We start from the raw sequence: 23,935 nt of genomic DNA, 5'->3' as shown, positions 1-23,935 counted from the left end.
GCCATGCTGTGGTGGCATCCCATATATAAAGTAGAGGAAGATGGGCACAGATGTTAGCTCAGTGACAATCTTTCTCAGGCAAAAAGAGGATTGGCACCAGATGTTAGCTCAGGGCCAATCTTCCTCACCAAAAAAAAAAAAAAAAGCTTTTATATATGAAAGAGTACAACTGTAGCAACAAAAATAGCTAAATTTCATCAATCACAATTTTTTTTTTTTGTGAGGAAGATCAGCCCTCTGCTAACATCTGCCATTCCTCCTCTTTTTTTTGCTGAGGAAGACTGGCCCTGGGCTAACATCTGTGCCTCATCTTCCTCCACTTTATATGGGACACCGCCACAGCATGGCTTGCCAAGTGGTGCATCGGTGTGCACCCGGGATCCAAACTGGAGAACTCCAGGCCACCGCAGAGGAACACGTGCACTTAACCACTTGCGCCACTGGGCCGGCCCCCTCACAAATACTTTTTAAATGTTCTAAAATAAAGTTAGTACTTCTTAAGCATTTACAATAAAAAATATTTTCATCAGTTCTCATACTTTTATAAGAAATATGGTGACTATCATTTACATAGGATCTGAGAAAAAATAATTAAGACCTCACATTTGTTAAATTAATTAAACTGGTATCTTGATGGTAATTAACTATACTCCTTACTAGACACTTTTTTCCAAGTCATGATGTAGTTTCTATTTTTAATTAATGCATTTTTAATATTTCACTTATACTTTACTACATATATGCTTTTTTCCAAGTCATGATGTAGTATCTATTTTTAATATTTCACTTATACTTTATATTACATATAAATATGTAAAATATATTAATATAATATTAATATTTTATTAATGTATATCCTGCTGTAAAATTTCTGAATGCTGTTTATTTTCACTACTCTGATACCAATGAAACATCTCATAGTATAAGCATGTTTATAGTAGGGATGGACATTAGAAAAATTATCCATAACATTATATAATTGGTTCTTCATCAAGATGAAAACATAAAGAAAATGTAAGCCTGTTTTTGCATTAGTTCACCTGCACGAGTTTCTCATACATAGTTCTATTCACTGGAAAGAATATGGCCCAATATAACTACAATGCTTTAAACTATATAAAAATGTTGTTCTTAAAACTCTACTTGTGGGACTTCCATTTCCCTATTCCTCCCACTAAGAAAATATTAAACTAAAAACCTGGACATAATATACATTAAAAAAAAGAAAAAAAAGAAAAACACAAAAATTCTGAAAGGCAGAGAGAAGGCAGACAACTAGGGAAGCAGGACCCAAGAATGACACAGTGGTGAACTTCCTGGGTTACCTTTCTGCCTTATATCTCCCAGACACGGAGCTAAAGAAGCCAGCAACCAAGGAATGCCAACAAGCACAGGCAAAAAAGTGCCAACAAAAGTCTGCTCTGTCTATCCAAACAGGAAAGGAGCAACCTCATGGGACAGAAAACTTTTAGACAATAACAACTCTACCACAGCCAAACACAACTGAGAAATCTGTGGCCCCAACCCTAGCCACCAGCAAAGGCTAAATAGGGAGCCTAGACTTCCACCCTCACCAGGCTGTAACGCCAAGGCAGCCGGGTTGGTGTCAGAAAAGGCTAAGTAGGCTGGGACTTTCATCCCTGCAGGCAGTAATGATAATGATGGGAGGTCATTACCATCCCGTGGTGAAGAAGCCTCCCCCACTTTGGTATCAGTGGAGCCATGTAGAGAGCAGTAACAGCGCACTCCTACACTCCCCCAGTCAGGGCAGTATCAGTGGAAGCCCTATTGGAGACCAGACCACCCACCCCCGCCCAGCAGTAACAAGGAACCCTTCCCACCTCACGTGTCAATGCAGGTGGAGTGGGGAACCTGGACTTCTACTTCCACCTGGCAGCAATAAGGCAGCATCCTGATTTACCCTGCCACAGCAGTGCCCATAAAAACCAGCTAAAACAGAAGTTCTAAATACCAGAGTCTTATTATTAAATGCCCAAAATGTCCAGGTTTCAATCAATAATCACTCGTCATATTAAAAATCATGAAAATCTCAATTTGAATGAAAAAGACACTCAGTAGATAGTGAGATGGCAGATGTTAGAATTAACTGAGAAAGATTTTAAAACAGCCATCATAAAACGAATCAATGAGCAATTATGAACACGTTGGAAACAAAAGAAAAGCAGACAGTTTCAGCAAAGAAACAGAAGATATAAAAAAGAACCAAACGAAATTTTACAATTGAGATAGACAATAATAAAAAGGCCCAATGGATGAGCTCAACAGCAGAATGGAGGAGACAGAGGAAAGAATCAGTGAAATGGAAGAGAGGACAATAGAAATTACCTAAACGAACCAGAGAGAACAGAGAAAACAGAATGAAAAAACAAAAATTGAAGAAGGCCAGCCCCAGTGGCCTAGTGGTTAAGTCTGGCACACTCCGCTTCGGTGGCCCAGGCTCAGTTCCCAGGAACAGACCTACACCACTCGTCTGTCAGTGGCCATGCTGTGGTGGTGGCTCACATACAAAAAGAGGAAGACTGGCAGTGGATGTTAGCCTAGGGTGAATCTTCTCCAGCAAAAAAAAAAAAAAAAAAAAATGAAGAGAGCCTCAGGGACCTGTGAGACTAAAGCAAAAGATCTACCATTCGTGTCACTGGAGTCCTGGAAGGGGTGGAGAAAGAAGGTGAGGCTGAAAATGTATTTCAAGATATAAGGGCTAAAACTTCCCAAATCCGACAAGAGACATAAACCCACAGATTCACAAAGCTTAGCAAATCCCAAATAGGATAAACACAAGAAATTCACACCAAGACTCACCATACTCAAATTTATGAAAACTAAAGACAAAGAAAAAATTATGAGAGAAACACCACCACATCCATACGGCAACACAGTTTGAACAGTGGATTTATCATCAGAACCACGGGGGCCAGAGGGAGTGGCATAATATTTTTCAAGCACTGAAAGAAAAGACTGTCAATGCAGAATTCTATACACAGTGAAAAGATCCTTCCGGAATGAAATGCACATCAACACATTCTGAGATGAAGAAAAATTAGGACTCAGCTGACAGCAGACCTACCCTAAAAGAAGGCTAAGGGAAGTTTTCTAAGAGACAGGAAATGATAAAAGAAGGAGTTCTGGAATGTCAGGAAGGAAGAACAATGGAAAAAGTAAAACCATGGGTAAGCACAATACATTTTCCTTCTCTTAAGGTGGGTGAGTTTAGCAAGGTCGGAGGATGCAAAATAAAGAAAAAAATCAACTGTATTTTTATACACTAACAATGATTACATGGAAATCAAAAGTGAAAACACAGATCATTTGTAACCACTCAAAAGAATACGAAGTGTTTGGATACAAATCTGACAAAACACGTATTAGGACTCATATGCTAAAAACTACAAAATGCTGATAAAAGAAATTAGAAAAGATCTAAGTAAATGGACAGACATACCATGTTCATGGGCTGGAAGACACAACATAGTAAAGATACCAATTCTCAAATTAATATAAATGTTTGACACAATTTCTATTAAAATCCCAGCAAGAATTTTTGTAGACATAGAAGATTATACTAAAATTTATATGGGAAGGCAGAGGAACTATAATAGCTAAAACAATTTTGAAGAGAAAGAATAAAGTTGAGGCATCAGTCCACCTGATTTCAAGACTTACAATCTAGCTACAGTAATCAAGACTGTAGCACTGGCAGCAGACAGAAAGATCAAGGGGACAGAACGGTGAACTCAGAAATACACCCACCCAAATATGTCCAACTGGTTTTTTACAAGGGTGCAGGAGTAATTCAGTGGAGGAAGGATAGCCTTTTCAATAAATGGTGCTAGAGTAACTGGACATGCAGAGGCAAAAAAATGAACTTTGACTTAACTTCACACCACATACATTAACTCAAAATAGATCACAGACTTAAATGTAAAACATTAAACTATAAACCTTTCATAAAAAAGGAGAAAATCTTTGGGCTCTAGGGCTAGTCAGAGAATTTTTAGATTTGACAACAAAACTACAATTCATAGTGGGAAAGATTGATAAATCGGACTTCACTGGGACTAAGAGCTTTTGCTCTATGTAAGATCATGTTGGGAGGATGAGGGGATGGTTTACAGACTGGGAGGGAATATTTGCAGGCAACATGTCTGATGAAGGAATAGTAATATCTAGAGTATGTAAAGAACGTCAAGGGCCGGCCCCGTGGCTTAGCAGTTAAGTGCTCGTGCTCCGCTACTGGTGGCCCAGGTTCAGATCCCGGGTGCGCACCGAGGCACCGCTTGTCCAGCCATGCTGAGGCCGTGTCCCACATACAGCAACTAGAAGGATGTGCAACGATGACATACAACCATCTACTGGGGCTTTGGGGGTAAAAAAAAAAAAAAGGAGGAGGATTGGTAATAGATGTTAGCTCAGAGCCAGTCTTCCTCAGCAAAAAGAGGAGGATTAGCATGGATGTTAGCTCAGGGCTGATCTTCCTCACAAAAAAAAAAAAAAAAAAAGAACGTCAAGGCTCAACGGTCAAAAAATAAACAATCCAATTACAAAATAGACAAAAGGCATGAAAAGATTTTCAGCATCATTAGTCATTAGGGAAATGTAGATTAAAACTACAATGAAATATCACTACTCACCTATCAGAATGGCTAAAATAAAAAATTTTGACAAAACCAAATGCCAGTAAGGATATGGAGAAACTGGATTACTCATACACTGCTGGTGGGGATGTAAAATGGTACAGCCACTCTAGAAAAGAGTTTGGCGGTTTCTTAGAAAAATTAAATATGCATTTACCATATGACTCAGCAATGGCACTCCTGGGCATTTATCCCAAAGAAATGAAAACTTAGGTTCACACAAAAATCTGTACACAAATATTTACTGCAGCTTTATCCATAATAGCCAAAAACTGGAAACAACCCAGATGTCCTTCAACGGGTGAATGGGCAAAAGAACGGTATATCCATATCACAGATTACTACCCATTGACAGAAAAGAATGAACTACCAACACACTTAACAACCTGAACGAATCCCCAGAGAATTATGCTGAGTGAAAGAAGTCAATCCGAAAAGGTTACAAGTTGTATGATTGCATTTATATAATATTCTTTAAACGACAAAAATTATAAAATTAGGAATCACGGATGGGGGTGTGGCAGCAGGCGAGGTAAGTGGTTGTGGCTATAAAAGGGCAACATGAGGAATCCTTTTGATGATGGAATTATTCTGTATCTTGACTATATCAATGTCAATATCCTGGCTGTGACATTTGTACTACAGTTTTGTAAGATGTTACCTTTGCAGGGTAATGGAAACACAGGATCTCTCTGTATTATTTTTAAAACTGAATGTGAATATATAATTATCTCCAAATAAAAATTTTAATTTAATAAAAAATAGATGCACAAAAACAAAACTCTACAAAATAACTGTACAAAATATCTAACTTAATGAAGACCTGCATGTTTAACTTGTATAAAGACAACATGACATTAGTACGTAGAATTTAGAGATATCCTGAAATAGATTTCCTGAACACATTAACCCAATCAAAAGTAGATGTTCAAAAAGCATTGCTAAAATAACAATAAAAGTTAAAAAAAATTGTTTAAAAACCAGAACGTTATGCCAATGAGATTAGCTGAGCATTTACTTTTGTATCCTTTTTTCTATGACTGGCCTCACTGCGCTGATCCAGTCATCTTGATTGCATGCACCTAGAAAGAAATTTAAAAGCATTTAAATCAAATAAAATCAACATTAACATTGCAAAAGTTTGGTCCAAAATATCTCCTTTTATAAATATTCTAGCAAATTCAGAATAGTAAAAATCCTTTTGGTATAACTATTAAGATTCATTTCTTATTTTCTTAGTAATGGTAAGGGGAAAGAGCATCAGCATAATTTGCATTGCCACATTATTGTGTCACTTCGTAGGTGCTGAACAAATATTTGAGAGAGTAATGAATTAGGGAGTTATCTCACCAAAACTCACAACTCTGTGAAATAAGGATAATTACCTTCGTTTTACAGATGATGAAACTGAGAGCTAAGAAAAACCAGCCCACATGTTAGTGGCAAAATAAGGATACAATCCCTTATCTGTCTGACTCCCCACCATCGTAACTATAAAATAAAAAACTGAAATCCACACATAATGCAAAACCAGTTTTACCCAGTTGTTTTAATCCTCTTTTTCACCATTAATTTTAGCACAGACACCACTATATAGCAAAACTGGCTGTTCTGCTTTATCTTTTTCTTCTTTTATATTTGATGGCTCTAATGAACAGAGAATGGCTGACCAGACAAAAGCCAACAGAGAAAACACACAGATCAGATCAACCACCAAACTAGAGAAGATCAACTTCTACAGACTTGAAAGAACATTCTATTAATTTTCTGTAACAGACATAGAAAAAATAAATATTTTTTAACATAGAGGTAACGTAAATCTGCACGAGATAAACCTTTGGTTCTATACACGGAGCATGGTCAAAAAGTAAAAACAAAATGAAACTATGTTAAATTTTTTTAAATCTAAAAGTTTTATGAATAGCAAACAACATTAGATTCATTTAAGACAGGTTTTGTTGGTCTTAAAAATATACCCAAAAAAAAAGAAAACTTAATGAGGTAAAAAATAAGGAGTTAAAATTCTTTTGTGGGCCTATTATTTTACTACCATATCAGAACCACCATTGTACCCTCTACCTTGATAACCATTTATCATTTTTACTCAAGGTTAGAGACGGAGTGGAACCAGGACAAATCTATCCTTGGGCACAAAGGATGACAGCACATTAACGCGCTATTTAAATAGAAACTTTGAAGAAAAATATTTTTATAAATTGTTAAACACTGAATTAAAGTGATTCTGAATGATCCAATTCCAAATGAAAATATTTTAATACAAGATGATGATAAGAAATGCTTACTATCCCTTATCAGTAGGTTAAAAATGACAAAAATAAGTTCACTAAAAGAAGTAGTTTTTAAAAGTTAACTGGAAAATAAAAAACAAACGATGTAACCCACGGGTTAAAAAAAAAAATTCTCTTACAGGCCAGCCCGGTGGTGTAGTGGTTAAGTTTGCACGTTCCACTTTGGCGGCCTGGGGTTCACTGGTTCGGATCCTGGGCGCAGACCTACTCACCACTCATCAAGCCATGCTGGGGCGATGTCCCATATAGAAGAGCTAAACTCGACAACTATGATACACAACTATGTACTGGGGCTTTGGGGAGGAAAAAAAGAGGAAGACTGGCAACAGATGTTAACGTAGGGTCAATCTTCCGCCAAAAAAAAAAAAAAAAACTCTTAGGAAAAAAATTAAAGGTCCCAATTGAACTACAGTAGTCAACATGTCCCTCCTATCTGTTATTTAATTTCATAAACTACTGAAGAGCTAAAAGGCTTCATGATGTTATACTACCTTGTAGTCACCTACCCCTTCAAAATTTAAGCAGCACTGTGGCTAAAACTAGGGTGAACACCCAATCTTTTTTTCCTTGTCAAAGCTGAAATACCAGAAAAGGAACCACATTACCTAAATCAATCGGTCCTTCTCTTAATCCATCTAATTCATATAGTCTTCCATTAACAGGAACATAACTGACAAAGTGAAAAGCATCTTCTTCTTTTGCTGATGTCTTCGCATCAAATTCAAACATTTGCTGTCTACAGTGAAGAGAAAAACAGTAAGAGACAAACAAGCAAAAAAGAAACAGTATTTATTTAACATAAAGTCTCTTTACCTGGCGAAACTGTTGTGTACTTGTCGAATCACATCTGAATTGCTCAGTGCCAAACCTTTCATCTAAAATAATTTTTTAAAGTAAACTATTAAAATAAGAACTACCACAAATAAAGTATTTTAGGAATAATAAGATTATACTCACAGCTGCATCAAAACTTTGTGAAAATTCCTTAAATTCTGATAATGTCTCTCCTAAATGGACATCTTGATGGGTACAGTTCAGTAACACACTTACTATGGCTTGAGTAGCGCAAGCATTATTAATTACCTATAAAATATAAAAACAAAGATATTATCAATTTGTTTAAAAAAAAAAGCAGCTTTCAACTGGTGACAATAACTCCCTAAATATGAATAAAGTTAATCGTTTTAATTTTTATTTCATACACTCTTAGAATAAACATAATAATAAATATGTTTAATTTCCATTCTAATCTACTTTCAGGAATTTGCTGCAATTCTGGAGTTGCAGATTCTAGGAAACCAAATAAATCAAATGAACTCATAACATCTGTGAAACCAATCCCGTTAGGGTAACAAGACCAATCTTTCCTGATCTAAAACAGCTGACTAAGCAACAGAGCTTGTCCTCCCTCCCCTTCCCTTCCTCCTAAACTCACTTCTACCTATCCAAATTCAACCCATACTTCAGTACCCAGCACAAGCTCCAACTCACCTACGTGGCTTTTAGAGAAATTATCTAACAATTTGTATTAGTTTCTACCCTCATTTGACTGCCTAAAAAGGGTATATATTGTCCACATATATTTCAACTCAATCATATACAGCCTCTACAGTGCTGTCATCTAGCTGCTAACTGTTTATTTACCAAATTATGTGGACCTTGCATTCTAGTCAGAGGAGAAAACATTTAGACAGCCCTTACTATGTGCCAGGTATTCTTCTAGGCACTTCACAAGTATTCATTCTTTTAATCCTCTCAACAACCTATGAAGAAGGAGTACTGTTATTATCCTCATTTTACATTTGTGGAAGTTCAGGCATGAAGAGGTTAAGTAACTTGCCCAAAGGGCACAGAGCTAAGCATGAGGCAGACAGTCTGGTTCTCGAATTTGTGCACTTAGCCACCATGCTACGCTGGCTCTGTACATATATATGTTGTGTCTCCAACAAGATTATAACCTACTGAGGGACAAGTTAAAAACTGCTTTATTCAAATATAACTGATATACAAAAAACTGCACATATTTAGTGTATACAGTTTGAGTTTGGCAGTTTTTTTCTAATTCTTTAAAAAAAAATTCTGAAGTGACGGATTACAGATTTCAAGTTCATAGATCCTAGGAATGTTTGATGGTGTTCTCTGCCATAGCCTCAGCATCTAGCCTAGCATTGGAGACATATTATGTCTTTAATGTGTCATAATCTTCCACACTCCCTATGGCACCTACCCAGTGTTGAGATCACAGAGCTGGAAATGACCTCAGGTGATCAGTGTGAGCACCAGCAAGGTTAACTGCAGGGTTGAACTTGGTAAATGATTTTAATAATACACCTTAGTCCTATTGCTATATTTTGTTACTGCATGGTATCTAAATACCATTTTCTAATTAGAGTCTTTCCAAAAATGCTAATTCACTTATGATTTTACAATTTGGTAAACTATTTACACCCTGCTTGATTTCAGAACAATTTTCGATTATCTTCCCTCTTTAATTCTTACACTCCTCTACTTGCCATGTTGTCAGAGGCTTCTGAGGTCTTTCCTGAATATCCATAGTTCTTACACTTTTGACTCAGTATGTTTGAAAAATTCCTTGAAAAGACTGCTTTCTCCATTATGGAACACTCTCTTACTCCCAAATCTCAAGCAAATACAATGATCCCACCAGCCTTCTGTAATTCTTCTCTCATAATATTTTGTACTCAAAACTATCTTATAATTGTCAAATTAGGGAAAGTAACAGGAGATCTAGAATCCAATTAATAGTGCTGCTGCTTTCTTTTAATACATATTTTGATCTGAATCAGTTTTTTAGTAAATTTGGATAAAAAATTTTAATGATTAAAGGAGACTTGAGAAAGGTGGTTAACTAAAACTCTGTAAGACTTAGTGCTCCCTTATCTTGAGCCAAAATTATCTGGAGATGTGCTGGTAGGAGTGCAGTTAGAAGAAGTTAAAATTTATACTCATTCACACATTCCTTCAAAATTATGACACATTAAAGACATAATATGTCCCCAATGCTAGGCTAGATGCTGAGGCTATGGCAGAGAACACCATCAAACATTCCTACGATCTATGAACTTCAAATCTGTAATCCATCACTTCAGAAATTTGTTTTAAAGAATTAGAAAAAAACTCCTGCCAAACTCAAATTGTATATACTAAATATGTGCAGTTTTTTGTATATCAATTATCTTTGAATAAAGCAGTTTAAAAAAAAAAAGAATCCTGTGGTTACTGATATTTCTCTTCCTCTGTTAATAATGATTTACACTGCCCATGATTTATTACAGCTTATTGTGTGTGTGTGTAAATAGTAATTATGGTGTGTGTGGGTATAAAAATACCTCTTCAGGTTTTAAAATGAGTTCAGCGCCACCAAGTGGTTATGCTATATATAGCACAGAATTACCAAAAAAAAAACCTTGAATAGCACACGGCCATTCATTTCTTTACTGTGTGCCAGACATTGTGAGAAATGCTGAACATACAGTGAAGAAGTCGGGTGTGGGGCCAGCCCGGTGGCGCAAGCAGTTAAGCGCGTGCACTCTGCTTTGGCGGCCCGGGGTTTGTGGGTTCAGATCGCAGGCGCGCACCTACGCACTGCTTGTCACGCCATGCTGTGGTGGCGTCCCATATAAACTAGAGGAAGATGGGCACAGATGTTAGCTCAGGGCCAATCTTCCTCCACAAAAAAAAAGAGGAGGATCAGCATCGGATATTAGCTCAGGGCTGATCTCCCTCACCAAAAAAAAAAAAAGGAAAGAAAGAAACAAGTTCTCACAAAAAAAAAAAAAGAGGTGTGGTCCTCTGACCTCATGAAATTCAGATAAAAATCACCTTATATGCATCTATTTGGGAGAACTTCAACTTCAGCTCATGTCACAAAAAATTCACTGCAGTATAAATTATCTATATAGTTCCCAACTTTTTACATCTTTAACTTATCTTGAGTGTTCTATTATATACTCCGGCTTTTAACACATTTTTAAATACAGTAGTAGAGCTCGACAACAGAAACAAGGCCAGAGCAAGAGGTCAGAAGCAGGGCTGGCCCAGAACCTTAAGAATGTGGTTTGAATCCCTGTGAAAGGGCACACATATTCTCCAGTGCATCCATGCTCCTCCACTCCCACTTCTCACACAACTCGATTCTCACACACACGTTGCCAACCCGATCCCACAGCCACTGACTCTGCAACCCCTGGACTAGAGAATAACTCCTTTTCATCGTTTATGCAAAAGAATGTGATGCCCAGAGGACTACTACTAAAACAGCTTAAAGTACCACATTCTAAATTATACTCCATCTTCACTGAGTCACAGCTATAAGATAAATTAATAAATTCTTAATGTTTATTAATAGTCAAGGAAAGAAGGGTTGATAATCAAACTGTTGGTTCCTAAAGGGAAGGTGATACTAAGAAAAAAAGAAAGTATAAGATAAATGCCCTGCCTGTGAAGAATTTAGGAGGAAAGACACACAAGAGAAAGATGATAAGAAATGCAAACTAATGAAGGAAGAAATCGTCTGGAGTACCAGAGAGGGTTTCTCTATGAATGTGAAATGTTCATAGAGCTTGAAAGCTTATAGGACCTAGAGAACAGAGAAGGAAACTCATTCTAGGAAGTGAGAAGGCTATGAACCAAGGAACCAAGTAAGATGCTGTGTTCAAGAGACATGGAGCATAGTGCTTTGTATTAATATGGTCGCAGTCGTAGCCCGGAGGGCAGTCGTCACCTCATAAATCGCCGACCTTGGGCAATTAGTAGTTTACTCTAGGAATAAGAGATTTTTAATAGGGAAATAACATAATACATATAGTGCTTCAGAAAAATCCAGTTTAAGACAATTTATAGGAAGGACTGTAAACAGGTGGCTGAAAACAGAAACGAGATCAGCTGGTTGCTCCCCTAATGCAAGTATGAAATAATAAAGGGTGATCGATTAGTGGAGTAAATAAAACCACCATCTCACTAATATGCTAGTCAGAATTCCAGGAGTCAGGAACATAACTAAAAATAAAATAAGATTAAAAAGAACAGGGGAATACTAATAACAACCACGTGAAACAAGTTTGTAAACTTAAGCTAAAATTGAGAAATTTCGAAAAAAATATCTTACCAGAACCAGGTCAAGAAGAAATAAGTAGCCTGAATAGGTTTAACTATAACCTGAAGCAGTGGTTAATTAGGTTAAATCTAACAAAAGACATAAAAGACCTCTACTGAGAAAATTATGCAACATATTAAAGATAATAAAGAAGATCTAAATAGAGATACATACTATGTTCTAATATCATGAAGATATAAATTCTCCCCAAATTGATACATATATTCAATGCTATTCCAGTCAAAATTCCAACTGAATTTTTCATACCACCTGATAAGATGACTCAAATTTACATGAAGAACAGAGGGCCAAGAGTAGCAAGGGTATTTCTGAAAAAGAGCAGGGAGGGGAGACATGACCTATTAGATACCAGAAATTATGAAGAAATAAAAGGAATTAAGACAGTGTGGCATTGGCACAGAGACAAACCGATCAGTGGAAAGGGGTACAGTCCTGAAAACACACACACACACACAGTTATGGAACTTTGGTATATAAAAGAGGTGACATGTCAGATAAACAGGGAAAAGAACAAATGTTCAATAAACGAGACTAGGAAAAAAATGGAGATTTGTATGGAAAAAGATAAAATTGAACCCCTACCTCACAGGATATACGATGACTTATGCACACAGGTGTCAACAGTTAAACTTTAAATACATAGGTAAATACCGTGCACAACGTCAGACAGATAATTTGCTAAACAAGATCCAAAAAGCACTGGCTCTAAAATACAAACTTCTATTCACCAAAAGACGCCCAGAAAAGGTGAAACAATTAAGGTGCCGACTTGGAGAAGCAGCATCAAGAATATACAAACAAGTCCTACAAATCAAAAAGAAGAGCTGGGCCCGCCCCGTGGCTCAGCAGTTAAGTGCACACGCTCCGCTACTGGCGGCCCGGGTTGGATCCCGGGTGTGCACTGACGCACCGCTTCTCCGGCCATGCTGAGGCCGCGTCCCACATACAGCAACTAGAAGGATGTGCAACTATGACATACAACTATCTACTGGGGCTTTGGGGGAAAAAAAAAGGAGGAGGACTGGCAATAGATGTTAGCTCAGAGCTGGTCATCCTCAGCAAAAAAAAAAAAAAAAGTGGGGGGGCCGGCCCCATGGCATAGCGGTTAAGTGTGCGAGCTCTGCTGCTGGCAGCCTGGGTTCGGATCCAGGGTGCGCACTGATACATCGCTTGTCAGGCTATGCTGTGGCGGCGTCCCATATAAAGTGGAGGAAGATGGGCACAGATGTTAGCCCAGGGCCAATCTTCCTCACAAAAAAAAAAGAGGAGGATTGGCATGCATGTTAGCCCAGGGCTGATCTTCCTCACCAAAAAAAAAAAAAAAAAGAAGAGTAAATTAACCCCATAGAAAAATAACTTAAACAGGAATTTCACAGAAGAAACACATATGGCCACTAAGCACATAAAGACCCTTTCAACATGATTAGTGACCAGGGAGATGTAAAACAAGACCAGCGTGAAGTACCATTTTAGAACAAGCTGGTTGGCAAAAATTAAAAAGGCCTGACAAGACTGCATATTGGAGTATGTGGCTACAGAGTAACTCAGATATTGCCAGTGGGAGTGTAAAACGGAACATCTACTTCAGAAAATATTTTGATATTTCCTCCTAAAGTTGCACATTTGTGTATGAGATGAAGCAGTCGTTCTACTTCTAGGTATATAACAGGAAAAATCTGCAAGTGTACACGGGAGACCTACAAAAATGCTCAGTTGCACAATTCACAGTAACTCAAATAGAAAACTCAAACGCCAATCTATGAAGAGTATGTAAATAAACCGTAGTGTGTTCACACAATTGATATCATACAGCATACAGAATAAATGAACTGCTGTGATAACTTATGGGTGAAACTTAAGAATATAATATTAAGTCAAAAAAGTAATAAGTCCCCCAAAATTACATCGAGCATGATAATTTTTATCAAGTTAAAATTTTATATACACACACCCCTTTTTAGGATTACAAAAATACATAAAAAAGGAAGCAAGAAAATGATACAGAATTCAACGTGAGGGTTACACTGGATGGAGGGAGGGAGGATGAGAGTTATGTCGGACATGGGTGGGATAGAAGGAAATAATAGTTAGGTGAAGTTTACTTGGGTGGTGAGTTCCTAGGTGCTTACTACATTACTTAAAATAACCTAATAAATAAAGAAATAAAAGGAGGCCATTAATGTGTGTCATCAATCAAGGATTACCACAATTCCATTCTGTGTACCCAAAGATCAATTTTTTAAAAAGGAAAAAAGAAAAAGACGTCATCATTGATGGATATGTCTTCCTCCTTCATCCCCACATCCAATCCATTACACATTAAAGGTGCTAACTACTTTATCTCCTAAGTACTATGCGAATCTGTTCGCATCTCTCTCTACTAGCAGTCTTTTATCTACTCTTGCACGGACTTCTGCAAAAGCCTCCTAACTGATATCTAGTCTTATATCCTACACAGCTCCCTCCTCGTCAAACACATTACCCACACAGTAGCCAAAGGGATCTCTTCTAAAGGAAAATCTGATCACGTCACCCTTAAAACACTTCAATAACCTTCTATTATTCTTAGGATACAGACAAATGTCTCAATCGTGGCCTAAAATACCTGCATGATCTGACCTCTGTCTGCATCTGTGGCAGAAGGCTAACAGTTGTTCTCTAATATCTATCATCTCCTTCTTCCATATGAATACAAGTACCCAAATCTACCTGGGTCCATGGCCACCTGGAATGAAGACAACTTTCCCATTCTCCTTTGCTGCTAGGTACAGCCATGTGGCTGAGTTCTGGCCAAAGAGAAGTAAGCACGTGACACAGGCAAATTCTAGAAAATGTCCATAAAGGGAGAGGAGTGTGCTGTTCCCTTCCTGGTGTCTGGAACGTAGAATTGAGATAGAATGGCTGCAACTCCACCAATTATCTTGGACCATGAAGTAATCTTTGGAATAGAATCCACACACAAAGGAACAAAATGAAAGAGCCTGCAATCTTGCCGGTTCTTGGATGTAAAAGAGCAACACTTCTATTTCTTGTAAACAATTGTTGCTCTGCACCTCACTGCACCTAACCTTCACTAATACAGTCTGTACAGCTTCATACCTCATGCGTCTCCCTCTTTCTGCACTCCAGTTACACTGACCTCCTTTTAGTACATTTTACGAGTCTTACTCCCTTTGCTATAAAGTTATTAATCTGGGATGATCCCCAGCTTCTTTCCCCCAGTTAATACCTACTTAACCTTTAGATTTCAGCTGAATTGTCACTTACTCAGAGAAGCTTTCTAAGATCTCCCTGAAGAGGTCAAGTTCCATTCTTATGTGTGCAGAAAAGAATTTAATCTTGCCCAAAGAGAGGCCTCCGCTCCTGGGAGATGATCTCTAAGCTCTTGAAAAGGCACGCCTCATAAGAGTGTCTGTTCACCTGGGGGGCTCTGGGCCACACAGATGGTCTAACACTACAACTGAGAGTGGGGTTTTGATCAACAGTATCAGCTCAACCTTCAGAGTTGACCTCCATCAGCCACACAGGTGGTCAACCAGGTCTATGCGAGTGAGGCCCAGTAAAGACTCTGGATACCAAAAATCGGTTGAGATTCCCTGGATGGCAATACTCTGCACACACTGTCACACATCACTGCCAGGAAAGTTAGCACCATCAGTGCCTCTATGGGGAGAAGACAAGTGGAAGCTCTGTGCACGGAACTTTCCAGGACTCTGCCCCATGCGTCTCTTGCCTTTGCTGAATTTAATCTGTATCCTTTCACTGTAATAAACCACAACTGTAACTATAACAGCTTTTGGTGAGATCTTTGAGTTCTTCTAGCAAATCATAGCACCTAAGGATTCCCCAAACTTGAGACTGTCAGAAATGAGCATGGTTTTGGGGACACTGAACTCGGTAGTTGGCGTTTGAAGTGAGGGCAGTCTTAGAGATTGTTTTCAAACTTCCGTAATATAGTTCTCATCTCACTCCACGCAGTACTTCTCACCACTGTAATTCTGCATTTCACTAATTAATACCAATCTCCTCCAATAAACTCTAAGCACTCTTGAGGGCAGGGATCACGACTGCTCATCATTCCCCAAGCACCTAGCACAGCATTTGCCACATTGTAGGCACTCAATCATTCTTTCCTGAAAGACTGAACAGATGGGGTCAGACAAACCCAGTACCACTGCAGCGAGATCTTAAGCAAGTCAGACATTAGCTTTCTCATCAGTGAAATGGTAATAAGACAATGATGTTTTATAGAAAAGCATTACCAAAATGTCATTCCTGGATCCTTATACACTAATTGTAATTACTAGAAGACCATTTCTGTTCTCGATATTTTATTAATCAATGATCCACACGCACACCCCTCTCCAATTAGAACATATGATTAGCATAAGACAGCGAGTACTACCTCTCTAAATTGATGCAATTCCACCCATAAATACCAAAACTATATACTTAGTTAATATGTATGACCTTATCACAAATAAATATAATTTTAATTAAATTTCTAAAATTTCTGAAAATAATCCTAATTGTCCAGAGCCTCTGGATTGGAAATCATTACTATAAGCTCTTGAAGCCTAGAACCAAGGATTATACATTTATGTAATATATACCACAAAGTTTCTAGCATAGGCTCATAACAGATACACACTAAAAAGACTGTTATTATTGGAGAATTCCTGATCTGTCAGTTTAATAAGAACTGTTGGCATAATATAGTAGAAAAAATATGATATTATTGGGAAATCACTAATCCAACACATTAATAAACATGGCAGGAATAATATAACACAAATAAAACATTAAATTACAGTAAGACAGAAGTATAATACAGAACTAGAAAAATATCAAGGGATATCATAATCTAGTGTCAATTTTTTTCTTTATAGAGTACTTTCTTATACCTTAAAAATACCTAGGCCTCTATAAATCAGACATCATTAATGTCTTAGTGTTAGTGAATTCTAGTGTTCTTTAATAGTAACATTCTTAGAGATGAAGAGTTCAGTCTACATTTATTGGATACTTACTATGTGCCAGGGACTGTATCTTGGGTTTACAATTTAGTGTAGAAGAAATATAATTAAATACACACACATGTATATGTGGAAAAATTTGGAAGAATATAAATTGTTGTCAGTGGTTATCTCTAGAGCGGGCATTAAAAAGGATTTTTATTTTCTACATCATACATTTATAACGCTTAAATTTTGTTATAATGAGTATATATTCTTATATACCTTAAAAAATAAGAAAAACTTTCTTTAGGAGAAAAATCACCTGAAGACTTTTAAAACTGTTTCCTACTTTTTCTCTACTACCCAGATCTTCAAACCACAAACAACTGTGGTTTTAAAATTATAATTATTGTAGTACAATGATACTCACATAAGTACACAAATATTACAATATATAAATGGATTATTTGAGTCAGAGAAATAATTAGAAACTCAAAATGTTGATCATTAAGAGATTAGTTAAATTATAGGTCATTTATACCAAGAATACTTTCAATAGGGGCAGCGTTCTGATGTGGTGAAGAGTATGCACTTCAGAGCTACAGGGACTGGTTTGCACCCCAGCTCTGTCACCGACTAGCTGCATAACTTGGGCAAGTTTCTTAATCTCTCTGGGATTCAGTTTCCACACCTGTGAAATGATGAGTAACCTGTAAAACCACATAGGGTTGCTGTGAGGATCAGCTACTACAAATAAAATTAATAATAAAAAATAATATATATAAAAGTGCCTAATAAGCCTCAATAAATGTTAGCAAATACTGGTATGTGTACTGAAACAGAATAAAGTCAAACTTTTATCATTCAGTGAAAAAAGATGCAAAATATTTTGCATACAATCCAACTTTCATAAAAAAGAATTATAATGAGAATGTGTCACCAGCGAACAAACAGAAAACGTGGGAGGTAGTATGGCATGTGGAATCACAAACCTGGGTTTTAGACCCGGGTTTAAATTCTGGATCTACCAGGTATGAGCGGTGTGACCTCAGGCAAAGAAGTTAATTTTTCCAGGCCTCCATTTCTTCATCTGTGAAGTGAGGATAACCACCACACAGGGTTGCTGCAAGGATTAAATAAATACTATATCTAACGCACAATATCTGGCACACACCAAGAATGATAAATGTTGGCTAGTGTTGATATTGCTATTATTATAGTTGTTATTAACAAGAAGAGACACGTCTGTCTTATTCATCCTTTTATCCCCAGTACCTAAAACAATGCCTAGCACAAAGTAGGTGCTCAATAACTACTTATTGATTAAATGAATGAGTCAAACTGTTCAAAGTGGTTAGTAGAGATGGGTGTGGGATTACAAGGATATTCACTTTCATCACTAGCTATTTCTGTTAAGTTCTGCTATCAGAAAAAAAAAAAATTGACACTTTACACAATAATAAAATAATGTTTTCCTAACCCTTAAAGTAAAAAAGCAAGAAAGTTCTAATTTCTCTAAAAACACTCAATTTTAAAAACTTGGATGGGGCCGGCTCCGTGGCTTAGCGGTTAAGTGCGCGCGCTCTGATGCTGGCGGCCTGGGTTCGGATCCCGGGAGCGCCCCGAGGCACCACTTCTCCGTCCAACGTGAGGCCGAGTCCCACGTACAGCAACTAAAAGGATGTGAACCTATGACATACAACTGTCTGCTGGGGCTTTGGGGGGAAAAAAACTGAATAAATAAAAAAAAAAATAAAAAAATAAAAAAATAAAATAAAAATAAAAAAAATAAAAACTTGGATGAAAATGGAAAGTAGTAATAAAAGCAAAGAAAAAGGGAAAACAAATTACTAAATGGAATAGCAAAGGCCTGATCTAAAGGGCAGTAACAAGAATTAACAGTTTTATTTTTCCACCTTTCTAAAGGTCAAACAGATTATCCTAAGCAATTTTTTGAGTCTCAGAAATAAGTGCAATTTTCCAACAAATGCAATCATATTTAGCTCAGATTTTAAACATTAAACCTCTTTTATAATTTTCTTTTTCAGCTTTTCCAAACAACAGACCACATACAGGGAGGCATCTAACAAGGTTAGTTAAACATGTCATTGTATACACAAGAAGAGCAGTTCTCAGAGTGGACCATGGACCCCTGGGAATTCCTAAGTCCCTTTTCAAAAGGTCTGTGAGCTCAAAATGTCTATAATAATTCCAAGACAGTTTTGACCTTTTTCCCTGCTTTCACATTTGCACTGACGGTACAATAGCAATGGTGGGTAAAACTGCTGGTATTTTAGCATGAATCTAGGCAGCGGCATTGAACTGTTTCACTGACACACAGACGTAGTTAAAAAAAAAAAAAACAACAAAACAAAAAAGCCAGCTTTACTGAAGACTTCTTTGTTACATTTCAACCTCAGAGTACAAGTCTTCAATATTCTGTTGAAGGAAATAGGTAGTACAAATAAGGCATTTCTGCTGCACCAACATATGCTAGTCATTTCGAGGAAAGGCACTAGTGTGATTCTTTGAGATGTGAGCTAAGTTGGCTGGTTTTCCTAGGAACATCATTTTTACTTGAAAACAAATGGCAGACAAATACGGTTGTTCAGACAGGGTATTTGGCAGATATTTTCTTGAAAATGAGTGAAATGAGTGTCACTTCAACGAAAACACCTGATATGGTATTTGCTATCCTTGACAAAATTTGAACTTTCAAGCAAAAATGAGAATTTTGTAAGACTTAGATCCGCCACTGTGAGTTTAAAAATTTCATGATACTTAATGACTTTTCTGATGATACAGATGGTGATATTAACAAATGTGACTCGTTGATAATGTATATAATCAAATGTGTCAACATTTAGAAGATCTGCCTACGTCGGTGAATTTTCACAATGACCAATGAGATCCAATGAGCAAGACAAACCAAGGATTTTAATATAACCAAGTACAAAGTTCATTGATATGGTTTCAAATTTCACATTGCAACTAACCTTTAAGAAAGCAACATTTTTGGAGTTCTGATAGAAATATCAGACAATATCCATAATTCTCTGAAAAAAATATTAAAATACTCCTCCCTTTCCAACTACAACTCATGTGTGAGACTGAATTTTTTTCGTGTACTTCAACCAAAAACAAAACAAAATAAAAACATTGCAAGAGACTGGATAAAGCATAGGAGAATCCAGCTGTGTGCTATTAAGCCAGACATTAGATTGCAAAAATGTAAAACAATGCACTCGTCTCATTAATTTTTTTGTTTTAGTAAATATAATTATTTCTCATTAAAAAATATGTTACTTATATTAACTTCATGAATAAACTTACATTTATTCTTAAATCAATTAAATATTTTTTAAATATCTTAGTTTTAATGTCTAATATGATAAATATTGATAAATAGATATATATTTAGATAAAGAGAAGCTCTTTGGGGAATATCTCAATAATTTTTAAGGGGTCCTAAGACAAAAAAGTTTGAGGACTGCCACACTAGAGACACATAGGTGGAATAGTCCTGTTTATAAAAAGGATTGCTCTCAAGACTTCAGAGTATCCACAAACCATACCTGCTTGGCAAAAAATATCGTGTCAAGTCTGGAGTCCTGAACCACAGAGCCCGCTGGTTCTTCTCCCGGCTGCCACTTGAAAAGAAAAATTAACCCATGAACTGGCCTACAAAATAAAACACAAATTAGTGACACCAAACCCTGCTGCGTTTATAACACATTGTCAATATACTAAATTGTAGTCAGCTACTTACCAAATATAATGCAAATGAAGTAAATGAGAAATATTTTTAAATTTCTATTGCTATTCATAGTCACTAGAATGTTGCCTAAGATGAGGCTAACAAAACTTAAAATTACACCAGTGAAAACAGAATTATAATGAAAAGTTCATTTTCAAATCTGTAGATTATTCATTTCTACCTTACATCACCTCACTTAAAAACAGAATATAAGAACACAGCAAAACTAGAAGCTGTTAACCCTAGATTGAATCCCAATATATATGGATAAAGTTCACATACGATGTTAATAGAGAAATGGTTGATAGTATACATGTTACGAAACATAGAAAGTCACCTTCATACAATTATTGGATTCATGAACAAACATCCGACTACAGCATGAAGGATGCTGTCATCTCATACATAATGAACTTGCCCATGAAACATGAAATTGCCACTTTAGGATTCTCTCCAGTCCATCTTTCACAACTGCCTTCCATGCAACAAAAATCCTATCCTTTAAAGACAGTTCAAATGACGCATCTTTAATCAACCTTCCCTGATCACTCAGCCAGACTGATCTCTTATTCCATCTAAAGTGACTGCTCTTACGTGGGGAAGGGGAAAGTAGGGGGAAGCAAACTATCTCCTTACTATTAAAAACAGTAACCATATCCCCCCAGTCCCCATTTTCCCTTTTAAAAGCCTACACCTTGTCCCCAATGCAAGATTCCAAGAACTCTCCCACCAATGAAAACTCCTTCAGCTCTCCATTTGCAATACAGGGTCAATGCTTGAGGGCATGGGGGTTGAGGGTAAGGAGTGGCTCAGAGAGGTGACTCTGCTCAGGATGGGGAAAGAGGACGGCACTTGCTGGCATTTGGAATCTGATCTGTAACCTCCCCAAGAAGCAATGTGATCATAAACAGACACGTTCTGAATTACTATTAATATACATTACCCATTAAATATGCTTTTGTAGACTGACCTATTATTCACATTTTTATGTTAAAATGTGTTCCCTGTTCTAACCTTATCGAACTATAAGTGAATGTTGTAAAAAAATCAACCAATCAGTACTTGTTGACATGGAATTCCAGAGACTTAGTTTTTTTAACCCCTTACAAGTTACTTATCTATGAGCCTCAGGTTCTTGGTTATAAAATGAGAATAATACCTATATCACAGGACTGAAAAAAGACTTAAAGGAGATAATGTATTCAGAACAGAGTAATCCAAGTAAAACAAACAGACAAAAGTTTGCTTATGTATAGACATGCTATTTTTAACACAACTAAAGTTATACTTACTTTAATTTTTCAAAATTCTCAGGCTCCAAACTCCATATTTCTTCTACTTGAGCTCCTCGGCAACCTGAAATAGGAAATTATTCTTGAGAAAACAAAATAACTCATTTTTTCCCTTTACCATACAAGACCACTTAACAGTGCTGTTCCTCATACTCACAGCGTTGTTGTGAGGAATAAATGAGATAATTTATTACACATGAAATACATTTAACACAGTGCCTGGCACACTCTACAGGTTCAGTAAATGTTAGCTAGTAGTATTACCATAATACATACAACAGCCACATTTACCAGTGCCTTCTATGTAAAGTGCTTTAAATGCATTTTCTCTAATCCCTGCAAGACAAGTATTACATGGAAGAGGTTTAGGGAAGGTTAAGTGACTTGCCTAAATTCACTATAGCTAGTATATGTCAAAAAACTAATTAAAACCCACATCTGGTTCCAAAGTCTGGGCACTTCCTAACATTTCAGATTATTTTCAAGTGAGACCTAGAGAAGCCTTTAGACCACCTGCAAAAATCAATGGGTTAAAAAAAAAAAACAAAAAACTTGGGTCAACCAACTATGTGACTTTGGGCATTCATACCACTCCGTGACTCAGCAGGTTGCTGGACATTCACATACAGAAAGTTGGGCAAAAAAACTTATAAATGTGAACCTATATTTATATGAGTGTCAAAAAGGGCACAAAAAGACACTAACGCAACTGTTAACACTGGTTACTGCTATTGGAAATCAACTGTAAAAAGGCCAAACATTAAAACATTGTACATATCATATCAAAACAACAACAACAAAAATCCACTGAATAAAAGTGCCCCAAAATCTTTTGCACAGGTGGAATTTCAAGTGGTGACACTGTTTAAATAACCTTAAGTTAAACACATACAAATCTCTTTGTGTAAGGAAAACACAGTACTCAACTGTTAGCAACTATCTCCTTATCTACATTCAATATCTAATAATCTCCTTATGTACATTCAATTTCAAATAATGCGTGGTATAACGGAAAGAGAAATAAGCAATGATTCAAGAGACCTGGGTTCTAATCCCAGCACTGCCTTAAAGTTCTTAACCTTGACCAAGAACATACCATCTTGGAGCCTCAATTTCCCCATGTCTAAAAAAAGATACTACTTGCTTCATCCAATCCACACAATTCTTGTGATGTCTAAGTTATCTAACACTAAACACAAAGAATCACTTAATGCAGACTCCCCTAATAGATATTAAGTAAAAACTTGGGTGGGGGGAGGCTTTAAAAAGTTATGAAATGCCAGTATTTAACAAATACCTTTTATGTGCCAAGCATGGCACTAGGCTTTGGCAAGGACAAAAAATAATAAACTATTGTCTCAATACTTAAGAACTTCACAATCTAGGAGGAAAGAAGTACATACAACTCAAAACACAGTAGAGCGTGCATAATTTGCATATGAAAAGTACACAGGGAAGCCTTCTGGAAGTTAAGAGACAGGAAGGATCATTACTTATCTTTGCTGATCAGAAAAACTTTCATGGATAGTCGAACTGGGTCTTAAAAATCATGATCATATAATTAGTCATCCAAACCAGAACACTGTTCCAAAATGAAAGAGAGTACTAAAATTAAAATGACGTGTTTTGAAATATTTATGTACTAACACATTTATATTATGATACCAGGTGGCTCTATAAAATAGTTCTATTCAAAAACTAATTTCAAAAATAATTTTCTTAAAAACATACCTGGAGCCTTTCTCCCCAAGAAATATACCCTGGTGGGGCTTTCCCAAACTGTTGCCAGTGCCTCAAGTTCAACTGTCGGCTACGTATGCTATCTCCCAA

At 36.8% G+C, this 23,935-nt stretch overlaps 1 protein-coding gene across 2 annotated transcripts in view; it reads right to left on the bottom strand.

Annotated features, from left to right (window-relative positions):
- Positions 1 to 23,935, bottom strand: part of UCHL5 (ubiquitin C-terminal hydrolase L5) — a 39,188-nt gene that overhangs the window by 10,427 nt on the left and 4,826 nt on the right. For both annotated transcript variants that reach the window (XM_004438998.3, XM_014794143.2), the window contains exons 2-7: positions 22,106 to 22,169; positions 20,632 to 20,737; positions 7,919 to 8,044; positions 7,775 to 7,836; positions 7,567 to 7,697; positions 5,671 to 5,734 (exon numbers count right to left, since the gene is read on the bottom strand). In XM_004438998.3, coding sequence (XP_004439055.1) covers positions 5,671 to 5,734; positions 7,567 to 7,697; positions 7,775 to 7,836; positions 7,919 to 8,044; positions 20,632 to 20,737; positions 22,106 to 22,169 — 553 coding nt within the window. The remainder of the gene's footprint in view (positions 1 to 5,670; positions 5,735 to 7,566; positions 7,698 to 7,774; positions 7,837 to 7,918; positions 8,045 to 20,631; positions 20,738 to 22,105; positions 22,170 to 23,935) is intronic.

The sequence above is a fragment of the Ceratotherium simum genome, chromosome 36 (assembly GCF_057802395.1).
Source record: "Ceratotherium simum simum isolate JZ-2026a chromosome 36, ASM5780239v1, whole genome shotgun sequence".
NCBI classification, from domain to species: domain Eukaryota; kingdom Metazoa; phylum Chordata; class Mammalia; order Perissodactyla; family Rhinocerotidae; genus Ceratotherium; species Ceratotherium simum.
The sequence above is the reverse complement of the archived record's forward strand: the minus strand, read 5'-3'. Positions and strand labels throughout refer to the sequence as shown.